The sequence below is a fragment of the Oncorhynchus mykiss genome, chromosome 8 (genome assembly GCF_057628025.1).
Source record: "Oncorhynchus mykiss isolate SJ-2025 chromosome 8, ASM5762802v1, whole genome shotgun sequence".
NCBI lineage: Eukaryota > Metazoa > Chordata > Actinopteri > Salmoniformes > Salmonidae > Oncorhynchus > Oncorhynchus mykiss.
In genome coordinates this window covers 93,013,210-93,040,464 of record NC_143029.1, presented here as the reverse complement: position 1 = coordinate 93,040,464, position 27,255 = coordinate 93,013,210, and the positions used below count along the sequence as shown (strand labels likewise).

The following is a 27,255-nucleotide window of genomic DNA, read 5'->3' as shown; positions in this document are numbered from 1 at the left end:
ACATATAAATATTTGGATGAGCGATGACTGAGCAGCATAGGCAAGATGCAACAGATTTATTCATTATTAAAGTGACTGGTCATCCATATATTAAAGTGGCCAATGATTTCGAGTCGGTATGTGGGCAGCAGCCTCTCTGTGTTAGTGATGGCTGTTTAACAGTTTAATTACTGAGGATGATAGCGGACGATATTGCCACTCTTATTTGCCAAATTTTAAATTTAAGCCTACTAGAAAGTGTGTGCCCTCAGGCCTGGGAGTACAAGAGGGGGAGGGGTACAGGAGGGGGCTGAGCACGCACCCTTGTGGGGCCCCAGTGTTGAGGATCAGCGGGGTGGAGCTCACCACCTCGGGGCGGCCCGTCAGGAAGTCCAGGACCCAGTTGCACAGGGTGGGGTTGAGACCCAGGGCCTCCAGCTTAATGATGAGCTTGGAGGGTACTATGGTGTTAAATGCTGAGCTGTAGTCAATGAACAGCATTCTTACATAGGTATTCCTCTTGTCCAGATGGGTTAGGGCAGTGTGCAGAGTGATGGCGATTGCATCTTCTGTGGACCTATTAGGGTGGTAAACAAATTGAAGTGGGTCTAGGGTGTCAGGTAGGGTGGAGGTGATATGATCCTTGACTAGTCTCTCAAGCACTTCATGATGACAGAAATGAGTGCTACGGGGCGGGGCGATAGTCATTTAGTTCAGTTATCTTTGGTAAATTCAATTGATTGGACATGATTTGAAAAAGCAGACATGTCAATATAAAGTCCCACAGTTGACAGTGCATGTCAGAGCAGAAGTCATGAGGTCAAATTAATTGTCCGTAGAGCACCGAGACAGGATTGTGTCGAGGCACAGATCTGGGGAAGGGTACGAAAAAATGTCTGCAGCATTGAAGGTCCCGAAGAACACAGTGGCCTTCATCATCCTTAAATGGAAGAAGTTTGGAACCACCAAGACTCTTCCTAGAGCTGGTCAGACACTCCTAATGTCCCCCCTCCTCTCCATGTACACCGTTCCCCAGACACTCATGTCCCCAGTCTTCTCCTACCATGTACACTGTTCTCCAGACACTCCTAATGTCCCCCCTCTCCTCCTCTCCATGTACACTGTTCTCCAGACACTCCTAATGTCCCCCCTCTCCTCTTCTCCATGTACACTGTTCTCCAGACACTCCTAATGTCCCCCCTCTCCTCTATGTACACTGTTCCCCAGACACTCCTAATGTCCCCCCTCTCCTCTTCTCCATGTACACTGTTCTCCAGACACTCCTAATGTCCCCCCTCTCCTCTATGTACACTGTTCCCCAGACACTCCTAATGTCCCCCCTCTCCTCTATGTACACTGTTCTCCAGACACTCCTAATGTCCCCCCTCTCCTCTTCTCCATGTACACTGTTCTCCAGACACTCCTAATGTCCCCCCTCTCCTCTATGTACACTGTTCCCCAGACACTCCTAATGTCCCCCCTCTCCTCTATGTACACTGTTCTCCAGACACTCCTAATGTCCCCCCTCTCCTCTTCTCCATGTACACCGTTCACCAGACACTCATGTCCCCAGTCTTCTCCTACCATGTACACTGTTCTCCAGACACTCCTATTGTCCTCCCTCTCCTCTTCTCCATGTACACTGTTCTCCAGACACTCCTAATGTCCCCCCTCTCCTCTATGCACATTGTTCCCCAGACACTCCTAATGCCCCCCCTCTCCTCTATGTACACTGTTCCCCAGACACTCCTAATGTCCCCCCTCTCCTCTATGTACACTGTTCCCCAGACACTCCTAATGTCCCCCCTCTCCTCTATGTACACTGTTCCCCAGACACTCCTAATGTCCCCCCTCTCCTCCTCAACATGTACACTGTTCTCCAGACACTCCTAATGTCCCCCTCTCGTCTTCTCCATGTACACTGTTCTCCAGACACTCCTAATGTCCCACCTCTCCTCAATGTACACTGTTCCCCAGACACTCCTAATGTCCCCCCTCTCCTCTATGTACACTGTTCTCCAGACACTCCTAATGTCCCCCCTCTCCTCTTCTCCATGTACACCGTTCACCAGACACTCATGTCCCCAGTCTTCTCCTACCATGTACACTGTTCTCCAGACACTCCTATTGTCCTCCCTCTCCTCTTCTCCATGTACACTGTTCTCCAGACACTCCTAATGTCCCCCCTCTCCTCTATGTACACTGTTCCCCAGACACTCCTAATGTCCCCCCTCTCCTCCTCAACATGTACACTGTTCTCCAGACACTCCTAATGTCTCCCCTCTCCTCAATGTACACTGTTCCCCAGACACTCCTAATGTCCCCCCTCTCCTCCTCAACATGTACACTGTTCTCCAGACACTCCTAATGTCTCCCCTCTCCTCCTTGTACACTGTTCCCCAGACACTCCTAATGTCCCCCCTCTCCTCTATGTACACTGTTCTCCAGACACTCCTAATGTCCCCCCTCTCCTCTATGTACACTGTTCCCCAGACACTCCTAATGTCCCCCCTCTCCTCTATGTACACTGTTCTCCAGACACTCCTAATGTCCCCCCTCTCCTCTATGTACACTGTTCTCCAGACACCCCTAATGTCCCCCCTCTCCTCCTCCATTCCACTGGGTCCTACAGCTGATTTCATGGATGAACTCTCGCCAAACCTAATATTTGTAACTCCACTCTTGACACATTTTTTTCCCATAAAAACACTTGTTTACATGTCTATTCTCAGCAGACACTTTAGTACTTTCCCGAATAAAGGTTTTTTAGTGGGCTGAAAAAGTGTGTTCTGTTGGCATTTCATCTCAATAGAAGGTGTTTGAATGGACATTCTGAGACCGTAGAGCCTGACAGGCTTTCTACTAATGGAGTAGTTCAATCTAAATTACACAGAGACGGCCCAGAAAATCAGGTTTCAATTTATTAACAAGATTAAAACTCTACATTTTAATACAAAGTACTTTTCGTTCACAGTGCGTCCATCAGGGGGGGTGTGTGAGCAGGCAAAACAAAGGCCTGTTCTGATTGGCTGGCCTTGGGTTGAGTTGTCCTCTTCTAACCCTGGCTGGTTGTCAGCAAATGTGATGAATTGGAATGCTGACTGCAAGTCAGGCCTAATCGCCCAACATCAGTGCCCGACCTCACTAATGCTTGTGGCTGAATGGAAGTCCCTGCAGCAATGTTCCAACATCTAGTGGAAAGCCTTCCCAGAAGAGTGGAGGCTGTTATAGCAGCAATGTTCCAACATCTAGTGGAAAGCCTTCCCAGAAGAGTGGAGGCTGTTATAGCAGCAATGTTCCAACATCTAGTGGAAAGCCTTCCCAGAAGAGTGGAGGCTGTTATAGCAGCAATGTTCCAACATCTAGTGGAAAGCCTTCCCAGAAGAGTGGAGGCTGTTTTAGCAGCAATGTTCCAACATCTAGTGGAAAGCCTTCCCAGAAGAGTGGAGGCTGTTATAGCAGCAATGTTCCAACATCTAGTGGAAAGCCTTCCCAGAAGAGTGGAGGCTGTTATAGCAGCAATGTTCCAACATCTAGTGGAAAGCCTTCCCAGAAGAGTGGAGGCTGTTATAGCAGCAATGTTCCAACATCTAGTGGAAAGCCTTCCCAGAAGAGTGGAGGCTGTTATAGCAGCAATGTTCCAACATCTAGTGGAAAGCCTTCCCAGGAGAGTGGAGGCTGTTATAGCAGCAATGTTCCAACATCTAGTGGAAAGCCTTCCCAGAAGAGTGGAGGCTGTTTTAGCAGCAATGTTCCAACATCTAGTGGAAAGCCTTCCCAGAAGAGTGGAGGCTGTTATAGCAGCAATGTTCCAACATCTAGTGGAAAGCCTTCCCAGGAGAGTGGAGGCTGTTATAGCAGCAATGTTCCAACATCTAGTGGAAAGCCTTCCCAGAAGAGTGGAGGCTGTTATAGCAGCAATGTTCCAACATCTAGTGGAAAGCCTTCCCAGGAGAGTGGAGGCTGTTATAGCAGCAATGTTCCTACATCTAGTGGAAAGCCTTCCCAGGAGAGTGGAGGCTGTTATAGCAGCAATGTTCCTACATCTAGTGGAAAGCCTTCCCAGAAGAGTGGAGGCTGTTATAGCAGCAATGTTCCAACATCTAGTGGAAAGCCTTCCCAGAAGAGTGGAGGCTGTTATAGCAGCAATGTTCCAACATCTAGTGGAAAGCCAGAAGAGTGGAGGCTGTTATAGCAGCAAAGGGGGGGGAACAACTCCATATTAATGCCCATGATTTTGGAATGAGATGTTGGACCAGCAGGTGTCCACATATTTTTGGTAATTTCTGTTTGGCTGATGAGCTTCATCTAAGGAAGACAGGTAGTTGTGGAGGGTCACACGTCCTTAGCCTTTTCAGAGCTACACTTGATTGGACGACCAAGAATCCTCATCGAAGCCATAATGCATTCTCTGCCTGTGAGAATGAGAGTGGTGATGGTTCAAGGTACGCCCAGGTTTATTGAGACACCTGTGAATGAGAGGATATATGGCAGATACATACATGACTGAGATAAATAAATAATAATAATTAAAATGTATTTTTTTTAAACATTTTTTTAAAAACATCATACAATTTTCTAGAAACCATATTCCAAAAGCCTTAATAAAATGGCATTTCTCATAGAGGTGAATACATGTATGCAAGGGAAATTAGATTAAACATACCTGGATCCGGGCGCATGAGGTTCTCATGTGGAGGGAAAGCTGCATCTCCCAGGAAAACACAAGGAATTGTGGTACTGGCAGGACAGCTGGCGGTGGTAAATCAAGGGTCTTCTGCAGCAGTTTGGACCCGAAAGAACTCTTGAATCACTCCACCATTGCTCTCTCAGCCTTAGGCCCCTACATCCACCATTATGAACCTGACATCCACCATTATGCCCCTACATCCACCATTATGAACCTGACATCCACCATTATGAACCTGACATCCACCATTATGAACCTGACATCCACCATTATGAACCTGACATCCACCATTATGCCCCTACATCCACCATTATGCCCCTACATCCACCATTATGCCCCTACATCCACCATTATGAACCTGTAGCATCTTCTCTGTCTCCGTATCCGGCCTATTATGTGTGCTGCTAGGTACATAAAATCTAGTAGATCCCTATTATATCAAATCAAAACTTTATTTGTCACATGCGCCGAATACAATGAGTGTACACTTTACAGTGAAATGCTTACTTACAAGCCCTTAACCAACAGTGCAGTTCAAGAAGGGTTAAAAAAATATTTACCAAAATAATTAAATTAAAAAATTATAAAAACACAATAAGAATAACAATAATGAGGCTATATACAGGGTATTACGATACAGAGTCAATGTGGAGGCTATATACAGGGTATTACGGTACAGAGTCAATGTGGAGGCTATATACAGGGGGTACTGGTACAGAGTCAATGTGGAGGCTATATACAGGGGGTTCCGGAATAGAGTCAATGTGGAGGCTATATACAGCGGGCACAGGTACCAAGTCAGTGCCGGGGGTACAGGTTAGAGGTAATTTGTACATGTAGGTAGGGGTGAAGTGACTATGCATGGATAATAAACAGCGAGTAGCAGCAGTGTACAAAAGGGAGGGGGGGGGGTGTCAATGTAAATAGTCCGGTGGCCATTTGATTAGTTGCTCTGCAGTCTTATGGCTTGGGGGTAGAAGCTGTTAAGGAGCCTTTTGGTCCTAGACTTGGCGCTACGGTGTCGATTGCCGTGCGGTACCAGAGAAAACAGTTTATAACTTGGGTGACTGGAGTCTCTGACAATTTTATGGGCTTTCCTCTGACACGGCCAAGTATATAGGTCCTGGATAGCAAGAAGCTTGGCCCCAGTGATGTATTGGGCCATAACGCACTACCCTCTGTAGCGCCTTGCGGTCAGATGCCGAGCAGTTGCCATAACAGGCGGTGATGCAACTGGTCAGGATGCTCTCAATGGTGCATCTGTAGAACCTTTTGAGGATTTGGGGACCCATGCCAAATCTTTTTAGTTTCCTGAGGGGGAATAGGCTTTGTCGTACCCTCTTCACGACTGTCTTCGTGTGCTTGGACCATGATAGTTTGTTGGTGATGTGGACACCACACTGCCAGGTCTCTGACCTCCTCCCTATAGGCTGTCTCGTCATTGTCGGTGATTAGGCCTACCACTGTTGTGTCGTCAGCAAACTTAATGATGGTGTTTGAGTCGTGCTTGGCCACGCAGTCGTGGGTGAACAGGGAGTACAGGAGGGGACTGAGCACGTACCCCTGAGGGGCCCCTGTGTTGAGGATCAGTGTGGCAGACGAATTGTTGCCTACTCTCACCACCTGGGGGCAGCCCATTAGGAGGTCCAGGATCCAGTTGCAGAGGGAGGTGTTTAGTCCTAGAGTCCTTAGCTTAGTGATGAGCTTTGAGGGCTTTGAGGGCACTATGGTGTTGAACGCTGAGCTGTAGTCAATGAACAGCATTCTCACATAGGCGTTCCTTTTGTCCAGGTGTGAAAGGGCAGTGTGGAGTGCGATTGAGATTGCATCATCGGTGGATCTGTTGGGGCGGTATGCAAATTGGAGTTGCTCTAGGGTGACCGGGAGGATGCTGTTGATGTGAGCCATGACCAGCCTTTCAAAGCACTTCATGGCTACCGACGTGAGTGCCACGGGCGGTAATCATTTAGGCAGGTTACCTTCACTTCCTTGGGCACAGGTGGTCGGTACGGTGGTCTGCTTGAAACATGTAGTTATTACAGACCCGGTTGAAAATGTCAGTGACACGGTCGCTAGGTGTATGGTGTTTCCCCCGATACATTTGTGCGGCTGGCTTCCGGGTTGGATGGGCATTGTGTCAAGAAGCAGTGAGGGTTGGTTGGGTTGTGTTTCGGAGGATGCATGGCTCTCGACCTTCGCCTCTCCCGAGTCCGTACGGGAGTTGCAGCGATGAGACAAGACTGTAACTACCAATTGGATACCATGAAAAAAGGGTAAAAAAAGGGGTGAAAAATACAACAAAAAATGTCAGTGAAGACACTTGACAGTTGGTCCATGCCTTGAGTACACGCTCTGGTAATCCGTCTGGCCCAGCGGCTTTGTGAATGTTGACCTGTTTAAAGGTTTTGTTTGTCATTTTTGCTTGTAAGCAGGAATCAGGAGGACAGAATTATGATCAGATTTGCCAAATGAAGGGTGAGGGAGAGCTTTGTATGCATGTCTGTATGTGGAGTAAAGGTGGTCTATGATTTTTTTTTCTCTCTGGTTGCACATGTGACATGCTGGTAAAATGTGGTAAAACTGATTTAAGTTTCCCTGCATTAAAGTCCCCGGCCACTAGGGGCACCGCTTCTGGGTGAGCATTTTCTTGTATAGTTATGACCTTATAGAGTTGGTTGAGTGCGGTCTTAGTGTCAGCATCGGTCTGTGTAGACGGCTACAAATAATACAGATCAGAACTCTTGGTAGATCGTGTGGTCTACAGCTTATCATAAGGTACTCTACCTCAGGCAAGCAATACCTTGAGACTTCTTTAATATTAGACATCGCGCACCAGCTGTTATTGACAAAAAGACACACACCCCCACCCCTCGTCTTACCAGAGGTAGCGTCTCTGTTCTGCCAGAACATATCAAGACTGTTTCAAGGACAGCTTTTTTCCATCTACGTAACATTGCAAAAATCAGAAACTTTCTGTCCAAAAATGATGCTGCTAACCAACAAAGCATTACATAGGCTTGTTCCTACCTATCTTTCCGATTTGGTCCTGCCGTACATACCTACACTACGGTCACAAGACGCAGGCTTCCTTACTGTCCCTAGAATTTCTAAGCAAACAGCTGGAGGAAGGGCTTTCTCCTATAGTGCTCCATTTTTATATAATGGTCTGCCTACCCATGTGAGAGACGCAGACTCGGTCTCAACTTTTAAGTCTTTATTGAAGACTCATCTTTTCAGTAGGTTCTATGATTGAGTGTAGTCTGGCCCAGGAATGTGAAGGTGAACGGAAAGGGACTGGAGCAACGAACCGACCTTGCTGTCTCTGCCTGACCGGTTCCCCTCTCTCCACTGGGATTCTCTGCCTCTAACCTTATTACAGGGGCTGAGTCACTGGCTTACTGGTGCTCTTTCATACCGTCCCTAGAAGGGGTGCTTCACTTGAGTGGGTTGAGTCACTGACGTAATCTTCCTGTCCGGGTTGGCGCCCCCCTTGGGTTGTGCCGTGGCGGAGATCTTTGTGGGCTTTCCTCTGCCTTGTATCAGGATGGTAAGTTGGTGGTTGAAGATATCCCTCTAGTGGTGTGGGGGCTGTGCTTTGGCAAAGTGGGTGGGGTTATATCCTGCCTGTTTGGCCCTGTCCAGGGGTATCATCGGATGGGGCCACAGTGTCTCCCGACCCTTCCTGTCTCAGCCTCCAGTATTTATGCTGCAGTAGTTTGTGTCAGGAGGCTAGGGTCAGTCTGTTATATCTGGAGTATTTATCCTGTCTTATCCAGTGTCCTGTGTGAATTTAAGTATGCTCTCTCTAATCCTCTCTCGTTTGGAGGAGGACCTGAGCCCTAGGACCATGCCCCAGGACTAACTGGTATGATGACTCCTTGCTGTCCCCAGTCCACCTGGCCGTGCTGCTGCTCCAGTTTCAACTGTTCTGCCTGCGGCTATGGAACCCTGACCAGTTCACCGGACGTGCTACCTGTCCCAGACCTGCTGTTTTCAACTCTCTAGAGACAGCAGGAGCAGTAGAGATACTCTCAATGATCGGCTATTAAAAGCCAACTGAAATTTACTCCTGAGGTGCTGACTTGTTGCACCCTCGACAACTACTGTGATTATTATTATTTGACCCTGCTGGTCATCTATGAACATTTGAACATCTTTGCCATGTTCTGTTATAATCTCCACCCAGCACAGCCAGAAGAGGACTGGCCACCCCTCATAGCCTGGTTCCTATCTAGGTGTCTTCCTTGGTTCTGGCCTTTCTAGGGAGTTTTTCCCTAGCCACCGTGCTTCTACACCTGCATTGCTTGCTGTTTGGGTTTTTAGGCTGGGTTTATGTAATGCACTTTGTGACACCAGCTGATGTAAGAAGGGCTTTATAAATACATTTGATTGATTGATTGTAGATCCCTATTATGCGAGTTGCTAAGTATATCAAATCTAGTAGATCCCGGGCAATTCGCACAACTATCATTATCTCGCCAGTCAAGTGTCTCTCTGTGTACACTATTATATCACATATAGAACAATGGGACAGATATTTAACCGGATGCATAAATGTCAAGCATCTGCCTGCTCACTGGCCAGCAGTGGGAGAAGACGACCGAGATGGATTTTGGCCAACATTCTGCACATTTTCTCATCAATTTAAACATTTGATGTCAATACAGTTTTCTGTTCCCAAAACTAGAATATGTTATGAACCGAGTGGACTACGTTTAGTAGACTTTACCTTCTGAAAAGGTTTTTTAAAATAGCGTTGCTTAGGAGGAGTGCAAAAGATAATTAAGTTATAGCACACACCAGAGTAGGCGTTCCCTAACGGAAATATGCAGATGAATGCCAGAACACGCCAATAGGATCTCTCTGGCTGTGCCCACCTCCTTACTTGTTCTGCCCACAATGACTCATTTGTTCCATTTGGAAACAACAGGCTGTAGCCTATCTTCTTTCAGTTATAAAAATCTTTGTTTATTTTCTCCAGTACGTTTCTTCCTTGTTTGGTTGTTGTCGCTTCCTTGTTTGGCCGTAGATGGCTATTACCAGCTCACCGCCCTCTACTGTTCCTGGGTAATATTGCTGCTTTCCCCCTTATTTTTTTGTTTTTCAAGCGAACGTCATTTTAGGGACCATGCGAGTATACTCGTTCGGTTCGCCAGCCGCCAGCCGAACTGAAGCATGCCGTTACCGGCTTTAGTGCCTACAAAAATACGCCACAAATATATATTTCTATTATCATCCAATCAGACTTACCGTGTTCTTCTAGGTGACACGGTACCTCTTCTTGTTCCTCTTTCACACACCAGGACAGCCCTATTTTAAACAGAATAAAAACACAGATAGGCTATAACAAGAAATAATATCACAAGAACATACAGTTTAGCTACATGGATCCATTAAAACTTACTTGGTTCAGCTAAATAATCCACTACCTCTCCGTCTTCATCCTTCACCACAACGTTGATCCCGAGTACCGGATCAGAGTCCACTGGGTTGATTGATACCATCTCTGCTGTATCTAGTTCTGTGTTTTTACCATCTATGTTATTAGGCTAGCTAGCTATCTGTCAACGGTGAGTTATGTAGCAGATAAACTCTACGAATTTCACAGTCCCATGTAGAACGAAAACCAATGGCTAAACCTAAATCAAATGTTCTACAAACAGCGAGCTACTTGAAAGACTTGTTTTGTTGTTTGCTAAAAACTTTCCTCTCCTCTTTTCTTACCGGACCAAGTTTTACGACACACCCTAAGCGCAGTGCATTGTGGTAGCTGCTGTTTTGAATGTTGGTGCGTACCAACTGAGCAAGTACATTTAAAAAATGGTAAAAACATAAACTAGCTTTTCACTGCTAACTAAACCGTAAACGAATAGGTCTCTACAGTTTCATATAGTGGTCACTATCTCTTTATATCGTTGAATAGTTCCGCCACGCAGGATATAAACTTCTAAAAGTCCCCCCCACTCCCCCTTCCTTTCTGAACAACTACTGTTCGTCCATCCTGTCCACTTCTTTTGGATCGTCGGATTACAACAGGGTGCACGCCGGCAACTCCGACTCAACTATAAAACCTCGATAAAAAAAACACAGTGAGTCAAACTAACTGATTATTTTACACCTCCAAGTATCTATAGTTGAGGGGAATGTTCTTTTAGTTAGAAAACGTTTTTAACGGGGAATATTTAATAGCACGTGGCCGAATAAGTAGCAACTTTCGGCATGCCAAACTTCAGCTGAAGTTGCAGAGTTTTCCCTGCCACACATCAAACCACAAATCGGAGACGCTATCGCACAGCTGCAATTGACTCCACTAGTTACTTGCACGGACTTGCTCTTTATCAACTAGTAATGTCCTTTCAAGGGGAAAACAAAACGTTTGCATGACAATCAAGTCCAATGTGAAATGGAGCAAAGCTATTTTATCCTGGATTGTTTCCATTTTTTTTAATGTCATGTCTGTCATGAGAAACTGAACACCAAATGTACCATGATGCTATAGGAAGCCATGATCACTAGACATGTACCATGTTGCTATAGGAAGCCACGACCACTAGACATTTACCATGCTGCTACAGGAAGCCATGTTGGTTAGCAGCATCATTTTTGGACAGAAAGTTTCCATGATCACTAGACATGTCCACAACTTCCAACAGTTTTCAAAGTCCAAAAAAGTAATACATCCAAATCTAATATTTGTGTAATTGTTCAGCTAATGAAAAGGCCCGAGTTAAACAACACTGAAAGCAAATATATTTCAAATGAAAATGTATTTAGCAATCTTTTCTGAATCTTGTTTCTTGTCATTATTACTTGTGTATGAATATTTTATGTACTCATATTTGGATAAGCTAAAATTACTGAAGTATAGGTTTTATTTTTCTAAATATTGGTGCATTACATTAATGATGAGCAGGTTTTGGAGATGAGTGCATGTTTTGGTAATGAGTGTTCCATAGTTTGCCATTGTAAAACTGTACTGATCTCTTAGATTCTGTAACCCAAATCTACATCAAACCGTCACTTGTTAATCCTAAAATCTAATTGAATAGTTTTTTCACATGCTGAATACAACAGTGAAATGCTTACTTACAAGCCTTTAACCAACTTTGCCATTTTAAGAAAATACCTATTAAAAAATATATATGTATGTATGTGTGTGTGTGTGTGTGTGTTTGTGTATATATATGTGTATGTATGTATGTATGTGTAAGTGACAGATGAAAAACAAATAATTAAAGAGCAGCACTAAATAACAATAGTGGTGCTATATACAGGGTATTATGGTACAGAGTCAATGTGGAGGCTATATACAGGGTATTATGGTACAGAGTCAATGTGGAGGCTATATACAGGGTATTACGGTACAGGAGTCAATGTGAGGGGGCACCGGTTTCGAGGTATTTGAGATAGGTCACTGATCTTAATGCAATTGACAAAAACGCTACTGAACACGCTGATTGGCACGTGTTTTTCTGTTGCTCATTAGAAAAACAAGACTTCAGTTGAGGTGTATTTCCTCTAAATCCCCAGATTTGATCAGATCAGAAAGAATCTAAGATGACTCACGCAATCTGTAATTAATTTGAAGTTTTTGCCGAGGAGGTCTTAGTCACGCAATTTGACATCAAACTAATGCGTCTGGTGCAGTATTTCCCATGTAAAATATATGTGCCGTGTTGTCTTGTGTGAACAATGTCGGCGCTGATTGGCAGGTCTGTCTCACTGTCTATTGGACAGAAAGCAATCAACGCAGCTGTTCACCCCATGTTAGTTGGCAAATGGACCTAGTGGTTAGAGCATTGGACTAGTAACCAGAAGGTTGCAGGTTCAAACCCCCGAGTTGACAAGGTACAAATCTGTTCTGCCCCTGAACAGGCAGTTAACCCACTGTTCCTAGGCCGTCATTGAAAATAAGAATTTGTTCTTAACTGACTTGCCTAGTTAAATAAAGATCAAATTAAAAAAAGTTCAATTTTCCTGTTGTGACGCACAGATGTTCCAAACTCTGTTTTAGACATGATCTGCCTATAAAGAATCTGAGGTATTCACCCCTTGGATTTTATTGTTACAAAGTGGAATTAAACTTTATTTAATTGTCTTTTTTTTTTCTTTTTTTAAGGTTAATGAAAATAAATATACCTTGATTTTGATAAGTTATTCACCAACGAGTCAATACCTGTTGGAACGGCTTTGGCAGCGATTACAGCTGTGAGTCTTCTTGGGTGTGTCTCGCAGAGCTTTCCACACCTGGATTGTACAATATTTGCCCATTATTCTTGAAAAAAGTCTTCAATCTCTGTCAAGGTGTTGAGGATCATGGCAAAGAGCAATTTGAAATTTTTGCCATAGATTTTCAAGCCGATTTAAGTGAAAACTGTAACATTCTGGAGTATTCACTGTCTTCATGGTGTATGTTATTGTCCTGCTGAAAGGTGAACTAATCTCCCAGTGTCTGGTGTAAAGCAGACAAACAGGTTTTCCTCTAGGATTTTTCCCTGCGCTCCGTTCAGTTTATTTTTTATCCGGGAAAAACTATATCAAGAATAGCCATGATGCAGCCACCACTATGCTTCAAATCCAGTATGTATTGGATTTGCCCAAACATTTTGTATTCAGGACAAAAAGTGAATTGCTTTGCCACGTCTTTTACGGTATTAAGTGGCTTGTTTCAAACAGGATGCATGTTTTTGGAATATTTTTATTCTGTACAGGCTTCCTTCTTTTCACTCTGTCAAGTAGGTTAGTATTGTGGAGTAACTACAATGTTGTTGATCCATCCTCAGCTTTCTCCAATCACAGCCATTAAACTATGTAACTGTTTTAAAGTCACCATTGGCCTCATGGTGAAATCCCTGAGCAGTTTCCTTCCTCTCCGGCCACTGAGTTAGGAAGGACGCCTGTATCTTCGTAGTGTCTGGGTGTATTGAGACCCCATCCCAGTATAATTAATAACTTAACCATGCTATTATGTGACTTGTTAAGCAAATGTTTACCCTTGAAAAAATAAAACCATGACATGTTTTAAGTCGGTGACATGAGGAAAGAACAGATTCTCGGTTAAAATGTCAAGTTTTCTTAATGGGAAATGCAGCTGTAATGTTATGGATTCCTATTTGTATGGTGTCCAATCGAAAACGCATATTTTGACCAATGGGTAAAATAATGCTAATTGTGTAGAGACTCCTCTTAGAAAACCAACGGTCCAAACCTCATGTCTCTATCATAATCTGTTCAAAACATACTGGAGTTTTTACCCTTGAAGGATGGTCAAAATTAGTGACGACATCAACGTCCAGAGGAACAAAGTGGTCATGAATCAGGAAAATGGCGTCCGCTAGGCTAGATGTTAGGAGAGAATGAAGGCTACCTGACAGGCTCACCATTCAACTCAACTTCTCTAATCCACAGGACTATATAGAGGTACCATGGACAACAATAGAAATGCAACCATTTCAAAGATTTTCCCAAGTTACAGTTCATAGGACAACATCAGTTCATTGAAATATATTCATTAGACCCGAATCTGTGGATTTCAAATGACTGGGAATACAGATCTGCATCTGTATTCGTTGACACATCTCCTTCATAGAGTAGATCAGGCTGTTGATTGTGGAATGTTCCACTCTTCTTCAATGACTGTAATGTTGTTGGATATTGGCGGGAACTGGAACACGCTGTCATACATGTCGATCCAGAGCATCCCAAACATGCTCAGTGGTTGACATGTCTGGTGAATATGCAGGTTATGGAAGGACTGGGACATTTTCAGTTTCCAGGAATTGTGTACAGATCCTTGTGACATGGGGCCGTGCATTATCATGCTGAAACATGAGGTGGTGGCTGTGGATGTTGTGTTCATTGTCTGTAGCGTATGCCTGCCCATACCATAACCCCACCGTTACCATGGGGCACTCTGTTCACAACGTTGACGTCACTAAACCCCTCGCCCACACAACACCATACACGCTGTCTGCCCAGTACAGTTGAAACAGGGATTCATCCTTGAAGAGCACACTTCTCCAGCGTGCCAGTGGCCATCAAAGGTGATCATTTATCCACTGAAGTCGGTTACGATGCCAAAATAGAGTCAGTTCAATACCCTGGTGAGGACGACTAGCACGCAGATGAGCTTCTCTGAGACGGTTCTGACAGTTTGTGCAGAAATTTCATTGGTTGTGCAAACCCACAGTTTCGTCAGCTGTCCAGGTGGCTGGTCTCATACTATTACACAGGTGATGAAGCCGGATGTGGAGGTCATGGACTGGCGTGGTTGCGGTTGATTGGCCGGTTGGATGTACTGCCAAATTCTCTAAAATGACATTGGAGGCAGTTTATGGTAGAGAATTTAACGTTAAATTATCTGGCAACAGCTCTGGTGGACATTCATGCAGTAAACAGACCAATTGCACGCTCACTCAACTTGAGACAACCTGCACATTTTTAAGTGCCTGTTTATTGTCCCCAGCACAAGGTGTACCTGTGTAATGATCATGCTGTTTAATCAGATTCTTGATATGCCACACCTGTCAGGTGGATGGATTATCTTGGTGAAGGAGAAATGCTCACTAACAGGGATGTAAACAAATTTGTGCACAAAATGTGAGAGTAATAAGGTTTGGAAAATTTCTGGGAACTTTTTATTTCAACTCATGAAACATGGGACCAACACTTTATATGTTGTTTTTATATTTTTGTTCAGGGTAGTATTTTAGTATATGTTGACATCAGCAAGCCGCTCTCCCACACACCACCATACACGACCGCTACAGTTGAGAGCTTCTCCAGCGTTCATATGAACGTTCCTGTTGCGCCTGGTACCTGCTACTATACCCCCGTTGTTCAAAGGCACTGAAATATTTTGTCTTGCCCGTTCACTCTCTGAATGGCACACAATCTGTGTCTCAAGACATAATCATTCTTTAACCCGTCTCCTCCCATTCATCTACACTGATTGAAGTGGATTTAACAAGTGACATCAATAAGGGATCATAGCTTTCACCTGGATTCACCTGGTCAGTCTGTCGTGGAAAGAACAGGTGTTCATAATCAAATCCATTTCAAAACCAATGTATTTGTCACATATGCCAAATACATCAGGTGTAGACAAAAGCCACACACTCGCGCTGTGGCTTTTGACATATCGATCATAGACTACTGCTGGAAAATCTTGTGTTATGGCTTTACGTCACCTTATTGCGGATAAAGTGTTCGGTTAGACAGTTAACTAAGAGGGTGTTTAATGGAAGCCTCTCCAACACAATCCAGGTAGAATCAGGAATTCCCCAGGGCAGCCCCTTACTTTTATCAATCTTTACTAATGACATGCCACCGGCTTTGAAGTAAAGTCAGTGTGTCTATGTATGTGGATGACTCGACACTATACACGTCAGCTACTACAGTGACTGAAATGACTGCAACACTCAACAAAGACCTGCAGTTAGTTTCAGAGTGGGTGGGAAGGAATAAATTGGTCCTAAATATTTATAAAATTAAAGGCATTGTATTTGAGACAAATCATTCACTAAACCCTAAACCTCAACTAACCTCTAATGTATAAATTGAGCAAGTTGAGGTGACTAAACTGCTTGGAGTAACCCTGGATTGGAAACTGTCCTGGTCAAAACATGTTGATACAACAGTAGCTAAGATGGGGAGAAGTCTGTCTATAATAAAGTGCTGCTCTACCTTCTTAAGAACGCTATCAACAAGGCAGGTCCTACAGGTCCTAGTTTCTACCTTCTTAACAACACTATCAACAAGGCAGGTCCTACAGGCCCTAGTTTCTACCTTCTTAACAGCACTATCAACAAGGCAGGTCCTACAGGCCCTAGTTTCTACCTTCTTAACAACACTATCAACAAGGCAGGTCCTACAGGCCCTGGTTTCTACCTTCTTAACAACACTATCAACAAGGCAGGTCCTACAGGTCCTAGTTTCTACCTTCTTAACAACACTATCAACAAGGCAGGTCCTACAGGCCCTAGTTTAGTCACACCTGGACTAAGGAACATTGCAACAAGGCAGCATGGCTGGCCCTTGGATGTACACCGAGGGCTAACATTATTAATATGCATATCAATCTCTCCTGGCTCAAAGTGGAGGAGAGATCGACTTCATCACTACTTGTATTTATGAGCGGTATTGACATGTTGAATGCACCGAGCTGTCTGTCTTTACTACTGGCGCACAGCTCGGACACCCATGCATACCCCACAAGAGGTCTCTTCACAGTCCCCAAGTCCAGATCAGACTATGGAAGGCGCACAGTACTAAGTAGAGCCATGACTACATGGAACTCTAGTCCACATCAAGTAACTCATGCAAAATAAGTACAATTAGATTGATGTATTTTGTGTTGTAGAGTAGGGGCCTGAGGGCATACACTTAAAATGTTGCTAAATCTGTTGTGAATGTATTGTACTGTTTAAAAAATATATATAACTTAGTTTTGCTGGACCCCAGGAAGAGTAGCTGCTGCCTTGGCAGGAACTAATGGGGATCCATAATAAACCCCAGGAAGAGTAGCTGCTGCCTTGACAGGAACTAATGGGGATCCATAATAAACCCCAGGAAGAGTAGCTGCTGTCTTGGCAGGAACTAATGGGGATCCATAATAAACCCCAGGAAGAGTAGCTGCTGTCTTGGCAGGAACTAATGGGGATCCATGATAAATCCCAGGAAGAGTAGCTGCTGCCTTGACAGGAACTAATGGGGATCCATGATAAACCCCAGGAAGAGTAGCTGCTACCTTGGCAGGAACTAATGGGGATCCATAATAAATACATGTAAACATCCCTTTTTCAGAACCCTGTCTTTCAAAGAATTCATAAAAATCCCCAAAACTTCCCAGATCTTCATTTAAACACTGTTTCCCATGCTTGTTCAATGAACCATAAACAATTAATGAACATGCACCTGTGGCACGGTCATTAAGACACCAACAGCTTACAGACGGTAGGCATTTAATGTCACAGTTATGAAAACTTAGGACACTAAAGAGGCCTTTCTACTGACTCTGAAAAACACCAAAAGAAAGATGCCCAGGGTCCCTGCTCATCTGCGTGAACGTGCCTTAGGCATGCTGCAAGGAGGCGTGAGGACTGCAGATGTGGCCAGGGCAATGAATTGCAATGTCCGTACTGTGAGACGCTTAAGACAGCGCTACAGGGAGACAGGACGGACAGCTGATCGTCCTCGCAGTGGTAGACCACATGTAACAACACCTGCACAGGATCGGTACATCTGAACATCACACCTGCGGTACAGGTACAGGATGGCAACAACAACTGCCCAAGTTACACCAGGAACAGTCCCTCCATCAGTGTTCAGACTGTCCACAATAGGTTGAGAGAGGCTGGACTGAGGGCTTGTATGCCTGTTGTAAGGCAGGTCCTCACCAGACATCACCGGCAACAACGTCGCCTATGGGCACAAATCCATCGTCGCTGGACCACTGGCAAAAGGGCTCTTCACTGACGAGTAGCGGTTTTGTCTGACCAGGGGTAATAGTCGGATTTGCGTTTATCGTCGAAGGAATGAGCGTTACACAGAGGCCTGTACTCTGGAGTAGAGGTCGACCGATTAATCGGAATGGCCGATTTAATTAGGGCCGATTTTCAAGTTTTCATAACAATCGGAAATCGGTATTTTTGAGCGCCGATTTCCGAAAAATAATAAAAAAAAATATATGGTTTTATACCTTTTTATTTAACTAGGCAAGTCAGTTAAGAGCACATTCTTATTTTCAATGACGGCCTAGGAACGGTGGCTTAACTGCCTTGCTCAGGGGCAGAACGACAGATTTTCACCTTGTCAGCTCAGGGGATCCAAGCTTACAACCTTACAGTTAACTAGTCCAACACTCTAACCAGACATGATGGAACTCTTAGTAACTCGCGGCTGTTGTAACATTCTGGAACTCTTAGTAACTAACCAGACATGTTTGTAGGTCTGGAATTTGGCTGTGGAGTGCAGGTTTGGATGTAGTATCCTGTATAAGTCCTTGTGAAAAACTTGGATTTTATCTACATTTATTCAACTAAAATGAAATTATTTTTGCAGAAGTTCTCAGGAGCTCATGACTCTAACTTCCTCTCTGTTCTTCTCACTTTCTCTCTCCTTCTCCATCAGTATCATCATGTCTGGTCTACAGTGCCTTGGTGAAGATAACATCTGGTTTGAGAAGCCCCGCTACGACGAGGCTGAGAGACGCTTCTACGAGGGAGCCAACGGGCCCTCCACACACTCACACCACCAGGTACTAACGTAACGACACACACACTCTCTCTCCCCAGGTACCTGCTTTACTAAAGAACGTGGTGTGATGAGGTGCCATGAGGTTCTGATAGAGAATCAGTTGAGACGCCACTAAGTTGGGTTGAGACCCTTTCATACAGTCCTCTGTGTTCGTGTGTGTTAAGCCACACTAACCTTTTATTAGCTGGGCTGAAAACATCTGTCAATCAGTTCTAGCCTCTGTCCTGTCCTCCATGTTTCAACTGGTGCTGCTGGGAATGTTCAGTTAGGATGAAACTCTTAGTAACGCGCGGCTGTTGTAACGTTCTGGAACTCTTAGTAACGCGCGGCTGTTGTAACGTTCTGGAACTCTTAGTAACGCGCGGCTGTTGTAACATTCTGGAACTCTTAGTAACGCGCGGCTGTTGTAACGTTCTGGAACTCTTAGTAACGCGCGGCTGTTGTAACGTTCTGGAACTCTTAGTAACGCGCAGCTGTTGTAACGTTCTGGAACTCTTAGTAACGCGCGGCTGTTGTAACATTCTGGAACTCTTAGTAACGCGCGGCTGTTGTAACGTTCTGGAACTCTTAGTAACGCGCGGCTGTTGTAACATTCTGGAACTCTTAGTAACGCGCGGCTGTTGTAACGTTCTGGAACTCTTAGTAACGCGCGGCTGTTGTAACGTTCTGGAACTCTTAGTAACGCGCGGCTGTTGTAACATTCTGGAACTCTTAGTAACGCGCGGCTGTTGTAACATTCTGGAACTCTTAGTAACGAGCGGCTGTTGTAACGTTCTGGAACTCTTAGTAACGCGCGGCTGTTGTAACGTTCTGGAACTCTTAGTAACGCGCGGCTGTTGTAACGTTCTGGAACTCTTAGTAACGCGCGGCTGTTGTAACATTCTGGAACTCTTAGTAACGCGCGGCTGTTGTAACGTTCTGGAACTCTTAGTAACGCGCGGCTGTTGTAACATTCTGGAACTCTTAGTAACGCGCGGCTGTTGTAACGTTCTGGAACTCTTAGTAGCTCGCGGCTGTTGTAACATTCTGGAACTCTTAGTAACGCGCGGCTGTTGTAACATTCTGGAACTCTTAGTAACGCGCGGCTGTTGTAACGTTCTGGAACTCTTAGTAACGCGCGGCTGTTGTAACATTCTCAGAGACAGTGGAGTTGAAATAATGTGGCTCTGGTTAACAATCTATTATTTACATCTTTCTCTGTTTTCAATGTCCCTTATTTCCCGTAGTGTTCCTGACGTCTGTTCCTGTACTGTTCCTGACGTCTCTTTCCGTAGTGTTCCTGACGTCTATCTTGGTGGACCTGCAATCTTTCAATCTTTCCTCTGTCCTCCTGTTCTTCATGGCTATTTCACTGTCCTCTCCTCCCTGTCTGTGTCCTGTCCTCCTTCCCCCCTCCATGTTAACCAGGTAAAGTCAGCGCTCCAAGGTAGAGGACGATCTCGTCCCCAGAAGCGCCAGCACAGGAATGTAAGTCCCCGTACAGGGCTGAGAGGTGCATGGACTGGACTGGCGTGTACGACACACACAGATTGACCAACCCCCCCCCCACCCCCACTCTCTAATTCTGTCCTCTCTGTCCTCTAACCCATGGATCATCCACTAGATTCAGCCGCAGACCAATTTCTTTCTTGACCGGATGATTGGGGACAGAACATAATTACAAATAATTTGTAGACTCCAATTTGATTGCAGGAGTCCCAAACAGATATAATGTTTGAATAAAACAGAATCATTTTAAACCGTTCTTCCATTTGTATACGATCACATGTATCTCTATTATGCGTGGAAATACTTAGGAACAGATTTGTTAAATTAACATTAACAACTTGGAGCTGAACTCCTGGTGTTTTTACAGGGTTCTCAGAATGTTTGGGAGGCCAAATTCGGACCACCAATTGGGGAACCCTGCTCCTGACAGTTAAATATCTGCTCTGTCAGAGAGCTGACGGGTTGACAGTTAAATATCTGCTCTGTCAGAGCTGACCTGTTGACAGTTAAATATCTGCTCTGTCAGAGAGTTGACCTGTTGCCAGTTAAATATCTGCTCTGTCAGAGCTGACCTGTTGACAGTTAAATATCTGCTCTGTCAGAGAGTTGACCTGTTGACAGTTAAATATCTGCTCTGTCAGAGAGTTGACCTGTTGACAGTTAAATATCTGCTCTGTCAGAGCTGACCTGTTGACAGTTAAATATCTGCTCTGTCAGAGAGTTGACCTGTTGCCAGTTAAATATCTCCTCTGTCAGAGAGTTGACCTGTTGACAGTTAAATATCTGCTCTGTCAGAGAGTTGACCTGTTGCCAGTTAAATATCTCCTCTGTCAGAGCTGACCTGTTGACAGTTAAATATCTGCTCTGTCAGAGAGTTGACCTGTTGACAGTTAAATATCTGCTCTGTCAGAGAGTTGACCTGTTGACAGTTAAATATCTGCTCTGTCAGAGCTGACGGGTTGACAGTTAAATATCTGCTCTGTCAGAGCTGACCTGTTGCCAGTTAAATATCTGCTCTGTCAGAGTTGACCTGTTGCCAGTTAAATATCTCCTCTGTCAGAGCTGACGGGTTGACAGTTAAATATCTGCTCTGTCAGAGAGTTGACCTGTTGACAGTTAAATATCTGCTCTGTCAGAGAGTTGACCTGTTGACAGTTAAATATCTGCTCTGTCAGAGAGTTGACCTGTTGACAGTTAAATATCTGCTCTGTCAGAGAGTTGACCTGTTGACAGTTAAATATCTGCACTGTCAGAGAGTTGACCTGTTGACAGTTAAATATCTGCTCTGTCAGAGAGTTGACCTGTTGACAGTTAAATATCTGCTCTGTCAGAGAGTTGACCTGTTGACAGTTAAATATCTGCTCTGTCAGAGAGCTGACGGGTTGACAGTTAAATATCTGCTCTGTCAGAGAGCTGACGGGTTGACAGTTAAATATCTGCTCTGTCAGAGAGCTGACGTAGTTGTGTTTTCAGCTGATGAGTGTATAGAGGTGAATTGTAGTATAACAATGATATTACAGCGTTACTTAGTCAGTCCTGCATGTGGCTGTATTGAAGTGAACTTCCTCTGACCGCCGGGTATGTGTCTAGTCTTCCTCAGCCAGCGGGTATGTGTCTAGTCTTCCTCTGACCACCGGGTATGTGTCTAGTCTTCCTCAGCCAGCGGGTATGTGTCTAGTCTTCCTCTGACCACCGGGTATGTGTCTAGTCTTCCTCTGGCCACAGGATATGTGTCTAGTCTTCCTCTGACCACCGGGTATGTGTCTAGTCTTCCTCAGCCCACCGGGTATGTGTCTAGTCTTCCTCAGCCAGCGGGTATGTGTCTAGTCTTCCTCAGCCCACCGGGTATGTGTCTAGTCTTCCTCAGCCAGCGGGTATGTGTCTAGTCTTCCTCTGACCGCCGGGTATGTGTCTAGTCTTCCTCAGCCAGCGGGTATGTGTCTAGTCTTCCTCTGACCGCCGGGTATGTGTCTAGTCTTCCTCAGCCAGCGGGTATGTGTCTAGTCTTCCTCAGCCAGCGGGTATGTGTCTAGTCTTCCTCTGACCGCCGGGTATGTTTGTGTCTAGTCTTCCTCTGACCACCGGGTGTGTGTGCAGTCTTCCTCAGCCAGCGGGGACCAGGAGTTGGTGTCTCGTATGAAGAGTCTGGAGCTGGAAAACCAGGGACTGCACAAAGGTACGTCTGTCTTTTAATTTAATGATCATATTCTTATCTATATTGACGTGGAATATGTCTTTATTAATCCAGTTCACAGACCACAGAAACAGTGATGATTGACGATAATGTGTGTTTGTGTGTAGTGGTGGAGGATCTGAGAGCAGCCTTGTTCAAGCTGGAGAACAGAGTCCGGGTTCTGGAGAGGAGCCCAGCTATTCCCTGTGCCAAGGTGGGTTTAGAGAAGTCTAATTTGCACTGTCCACGCTGTCCGCTTGGTCTGTTCAAGCAAAATGCTTGAATTTCGAACGTCCAACCCCGTCCCCATCTGCATTGGCTGTTGTGGACGCGGAACTCTGAGCGGACATTCGGTTGAAGATTGAAGGTGTACATTTGGATTTTTCTGTACCAAGAATGGTGTGATCTATGAACGATATTTAGGCTTTATAACTACACTGAACAAACATACGTGTTGGTCTCATGTTTCATGAGCTGAAATAAAAGATCCCAGAAATGTTCCAAACACACAAAAATATTATTTCTCTCAAATTTGTTTACGTTCCTGTTAGTGAGCATTTCTCTTTTTCCAAGATAATCCATCCACCTGACAGGTGTGGCATATCAAGAATCTGATTAAACAGCATGATCATTACAAAAGTGGACCTTGTGCTGTGGACAATAAAAGGCCACTAAATTGTACAGTTTTGTCACGCAACACAATGCCAGATGTCTCAAGTTTTGAGGAAGCGAGCAATTGGCATGCTGACTGCAGGAATGTCCACCCGAGCTGTTGCCAGAGTATTGAATGTTAATTTCTCTACCATATGCAGCAACATCGATTCAGAGAATTTGTCAGAACGTCCAACCAGCCTCACAACCACAGACCACGTAACCACAGACCACGTAACCACAACCGCAGACCACGTAACCACAGACCACGTAACCACAACCACAGACCACAACCACAGACCACGTAACCACAACCACAGACCACGTAACCACAACCACATGAAACCACAGACCACATGAAACCACAACAACAGACCACATGTAACCACAACCACAGACCATATGGAACCACAACCACAGACCACATGGAACCACAGACCACATGAAACCACAGACCACATGTAACCACAACCACATGTAACCACAGACCACACAACCACAGACAACGTAACCACAACCACAGACCACATGTAACCACAACCACAGACCACATGTAACCACAACCACATGTAACCACAACCACATGTAACCACTACCAAATGACCACATGTAACCACAGACCACATGTAACCACAACCACAGACCACATGTAACCACAACCACAGACTATGTAACCATGCCAGGACCTCCACATCTGGCTTCTTCACCTGCGGGAGCATCTGAGACCAGCCTCCCAACCACAGACCATGCCAGGACCTCCACATCTGGCTTCTTCACCTGCGGGAGCATCTGAGACCAGCCACCTGGACAGCTGATGAAACTGTGGGTTTGCACAACTGAAGAATTTCTGCACAAACTGTCAGAACCGTCTCAGAGAAGCTCATCTGCGTGCTCGTCGTCCTCACCAGGGTATTGAACTGACTCCATTTGGGCATCGTAACCGACTTCAGTGGATAAATGATCACCTTTGATGGCCACTGGCACGCTGGAGAAGTGTGCTCTTCAAGGATGAATCCCTGTTTCAACTACTGGGCAGACAGCGTGTATGGTGTTGTGTGGGCGAGGGGTTTAGTGATGTCAACGTTGTGAACGGAGTGCCCCATGGTAACGGTGGGGTTATGGTATGGGCAGGCATACGCTACAGACAATGAACACATTTTATTGATGACGATTTGAATGCACAGAGATACTGTGGTGAGATCCTGAGGCCCATCGCCGTGCCATTCATCCGCCACCATCACCTCATGTTTCAGCATGATAATGTACAGCCCCATGTCACAAGGATCTGGACACAATTCCTGGAAGCTGAAAATGTCCCAGTTCTTCCATGGCCTGAAAATTCACCAGACATGTCACCCATTGAGCATGTTTGGGATGCTCTGGATTGACGTGTACGACAGCGTGTTCCAGTTCCCGCTGATATCCAGTAACTCGCTCAGCCATTGAAGAGGAGTGGGACAACATTCCACAGGCCACAATCAACAGCCTGATTAACTCTATGTGAAGGAGATGTTGTGCTGCATTAGGAAAATGGTCACACCAGATACTGACTGGTTCTGATCCACACCCTACCTCTTTATTAAGGTATCTGTGACCAACAGATGCCGATCTGTATTCCCAGTCATGTGGAATCCATAGATCAGGACCTCATGAATTTATTTAAATGAACTGATTTCCTCATGAACTGCAACTGAGAAAAATCTTTGAAATTGTTCCATCAGTGTATGAACAATATTTTGTAGATGCTTATTTCTCCTGTCTCCTCCCAGGCGGTGACTGTTCAGTCTGTGAAGGTAGAGGAGGATGATGATGATGAGATGGACCTCTTTGGGAGTGATGAGGAGGATGAAGAGGCAGAGAGGCTGAAGGAGGAGAGAATCGCTGCTTACGCTGCCAAGAAGTCTAAGAAACCAGCACTCATCGCCAAGTCCTCTATCCTGCTCGATGTCAAACCTGTACGTTGTCCCCTGTCTGTCCTCTATCCTGCTCGATGTCAAACCTGTACGTTGTCCCCTGTCTGTCCTTCTATCCTGCTCGATGTCAAACCTGTACGTTGTCCCGTGTCTGTCCTTCTATCCTGCTCTATGTCAAACCTGTACGTTGTCCCGTGTCTGTCCTCTATCCTGCTCGATGTCAAACCTGTACGTTGTCCCCTGTCTGTCCTTCTATCCTGCTCTATGTCAAACCTGTACGTTGTCCCCTGTCTGTCCTTCTATCCTGCTCGATGTCAAACCTGTACGTTGTCCCCTGTCTGTCCTTCTATCCTGCTCTATGTCAAACCTGTACTTTGTCCCCTGTCTGTCCTCTATCCTGCTCTATGTCAAACCTGTACGTTGTCCCCTGTCTGTCCTTCTATCCTGCTCGATGTCAAACCTGTACGTTGTCCCCTGTCTGTCCTTCTATCCTGCTCTATGTCAAACCTGTACGTTGTCCCGTGTCTGTCCTTCTATCCTGCTCTATGTCAAACCTGTACGTTGTCCCCTGTCTGTCCTTCTATCCTGCTCGATGTCAAACCTGTACGTTGTCCCCTGTCTGTCCTTCTATCCTGCTCTATGTCAAACCTGTACGTTGTCCCCTGTCTGTCCTTCTATCCTGCTCTATGTCAAACCTGCACGTTGTCCCCTGTCTGTCCTTCTATCCTGCTCTATGTCAAACCTGTACGTTGTCCCGTGTCTGTCCTTCTATCCTGCTCTATGTCAAACCTGTACGTTGTCCCCTGTCTGTCCTTCTATCCTGCTCGATGTCAAACCTGTACGTTGTCCCCTGTCTGTCCTTCTATCCTGCTCGATGTCAAACCTGTACGTTGTCCCGTCTGTCCTTCTATCCTGCTCGATGTCAAACCTGTACGTTGTCCCCTGTCTGTCCTTCTATCCTGCTCTATGTCAAACCTGTACGTTGTCCCCTGTCTGTCCCTCTATCTAATGCTTTCTCCCCACCTCTCCCTTTCTCAGTGGGATGATGAGACAGACATGTCTAAGTTGGAGGCGTGTGTGAGGTCTGTTGTAGCTGACGGTCTGCTGTGGGGTCAGTCCAAGCTGGTTCCCGTGGGTTACGGTATAAAGAAGCTTCAGATCGGGTGTGTTGTCGAGGACGACAAGGTGGGGACAGACCTGCTAGAGGAAGAGATCACCAAGTTTGAGGACTATGTGAGTATCACGCGCTGTAGATAACACAACTACTACTAGTGTATTGTAGTGGTCTGAGGACACGTTACCCTGATCTGAGCTACTACTACTAGTGTATTATAGTGGTCTGAGGACACGTTACCCTGATCTGAGCTACTACTACTAGTGTATTATAGTGGTCTGAGGACACGTTACCCTGATCTGAGCTACTACTACTAGTGTATTGTAGTGGTCTGAGGACACGTTACCCTGATCTGAGCTACTACTACTAGTGTATTGTAGTGGTCTGAGGACACGTTACCCTGATCTGAGCTACTACTACTAGTGTATTATAGTGGTCTGAGGACACGTTACCCTGATCTGAGCTACTACTACTAGTGTATTATAGTGGTCTGAGGACACGTTACCCTGATCTGAGCTACTACTACTAGTGTATTATAGTGGTCTGAGGACACGTTACCCTGATCTGAGCTACTACTACTAGTGTATTATAGTGGTCTGAGGACACGTTACCCTGATCTGAGCTACTACTACTAGTGTATTATAGTGGTCTGAGGACACGTTATGTAGTGACTTTACCCTGATCTGAGCTCTTCTATTTCAGGTCCAGAGTGTCGACGTGGCTGCCTTCAACAAGATCTAAGCCTCTCCTACCTACCTACCTCCCTCCCCTTCCCTTCCCTCCCTCCCCTTCCCTCCCTCCTCTCCTTCCCTCCCTCCTCTCCTCCCCTCCTCTCCTTCACCTCCCTCCTCTCCTTCCCTCCCTCCCTCCTCTCCTTCCCTCCCTCCTTCCTCTCCTTCCCTCCTTCCTTCCTCCCTCCTCTCCTGTCATCCAAAGAGTTACTGCTGCTCTCTGCTTCCAGTTGCTAATAAAACATAGCTTTAAGCACAAA

General features: G+C 45.4%; 2 protein-coding genes across 5 annotated transcripts in view; one reads left to right on the top strand and one right to left on the bottom strand.

The window, feature by feature from the left end:
* The window catches only part of LOC110530867 (uncharacterized), a 17,267-nt gene extending 6,680 nt beyond the window's left edge, over positions 1 to 10,587 (bottom strand). Inside the window, exons 1-2 of the mRNA XM_021614155.3 lie at positions 10,074 to 10,587; positions 9,920 to 9,979 (exon numbers count right to left, since the gene is read on the bottom strand). Of these exons, the coding sequence (XP_021469830.3) occupies positions 9,920 to 9,979; positions 10,074 to 10,173 (160 nt within the window). The 5' untranslated portion in view covers positions 10,174 to 10,587. The remainder of the gene's footprint in view (positions 1 to 9,919; positions 9,980 to 10,073) is intronic.
* LOC110530878 (elongation factor 1-delta) lies at positions 10,430 to 27,255 on the top strand. 4 transcript variants are annotated; one of them, XM_036986788.2, is made up of 8 exons: positions 10,430 to 10,758; positions 18,800 to 18,926; positions 20,333 to 20,392; positions 22,511 to 22,589; positions 22,715 to 22,800; positions 25,007 to 25,192; positions 26,189 to 26,383; positions 26,967 to 27,255. In XM_036986788.2, exons 2-8 carry the CDS (start codon positions 18,807 to 18,809, stop codon positions 27,003 to 27,005), a joined length of 765 nt encoding a protein of 254 aa, XP_036842683.2. In that variant the 5' UTR covers positions 10,430 to 10,758; positions 18,800 to 18,806; the 3' UTR covers positions 27,006 to 27,255. The 4 variants fall into 4 exon arrangements, with proteins under 4 accessions (XP_036842683.2, XP_036842682.2, XP_036842684.2 ...); XM_036986787.2 differs by having other exon boundaries at positions 10,559 to 10,758; positions 22,481 to 22,589; XM_036986789.2 differs by lacking the exon at positions 20,333 to 20,392 and having other exon boundaries at positions 10,559 to 10,758; positions 22,481 to 22,589.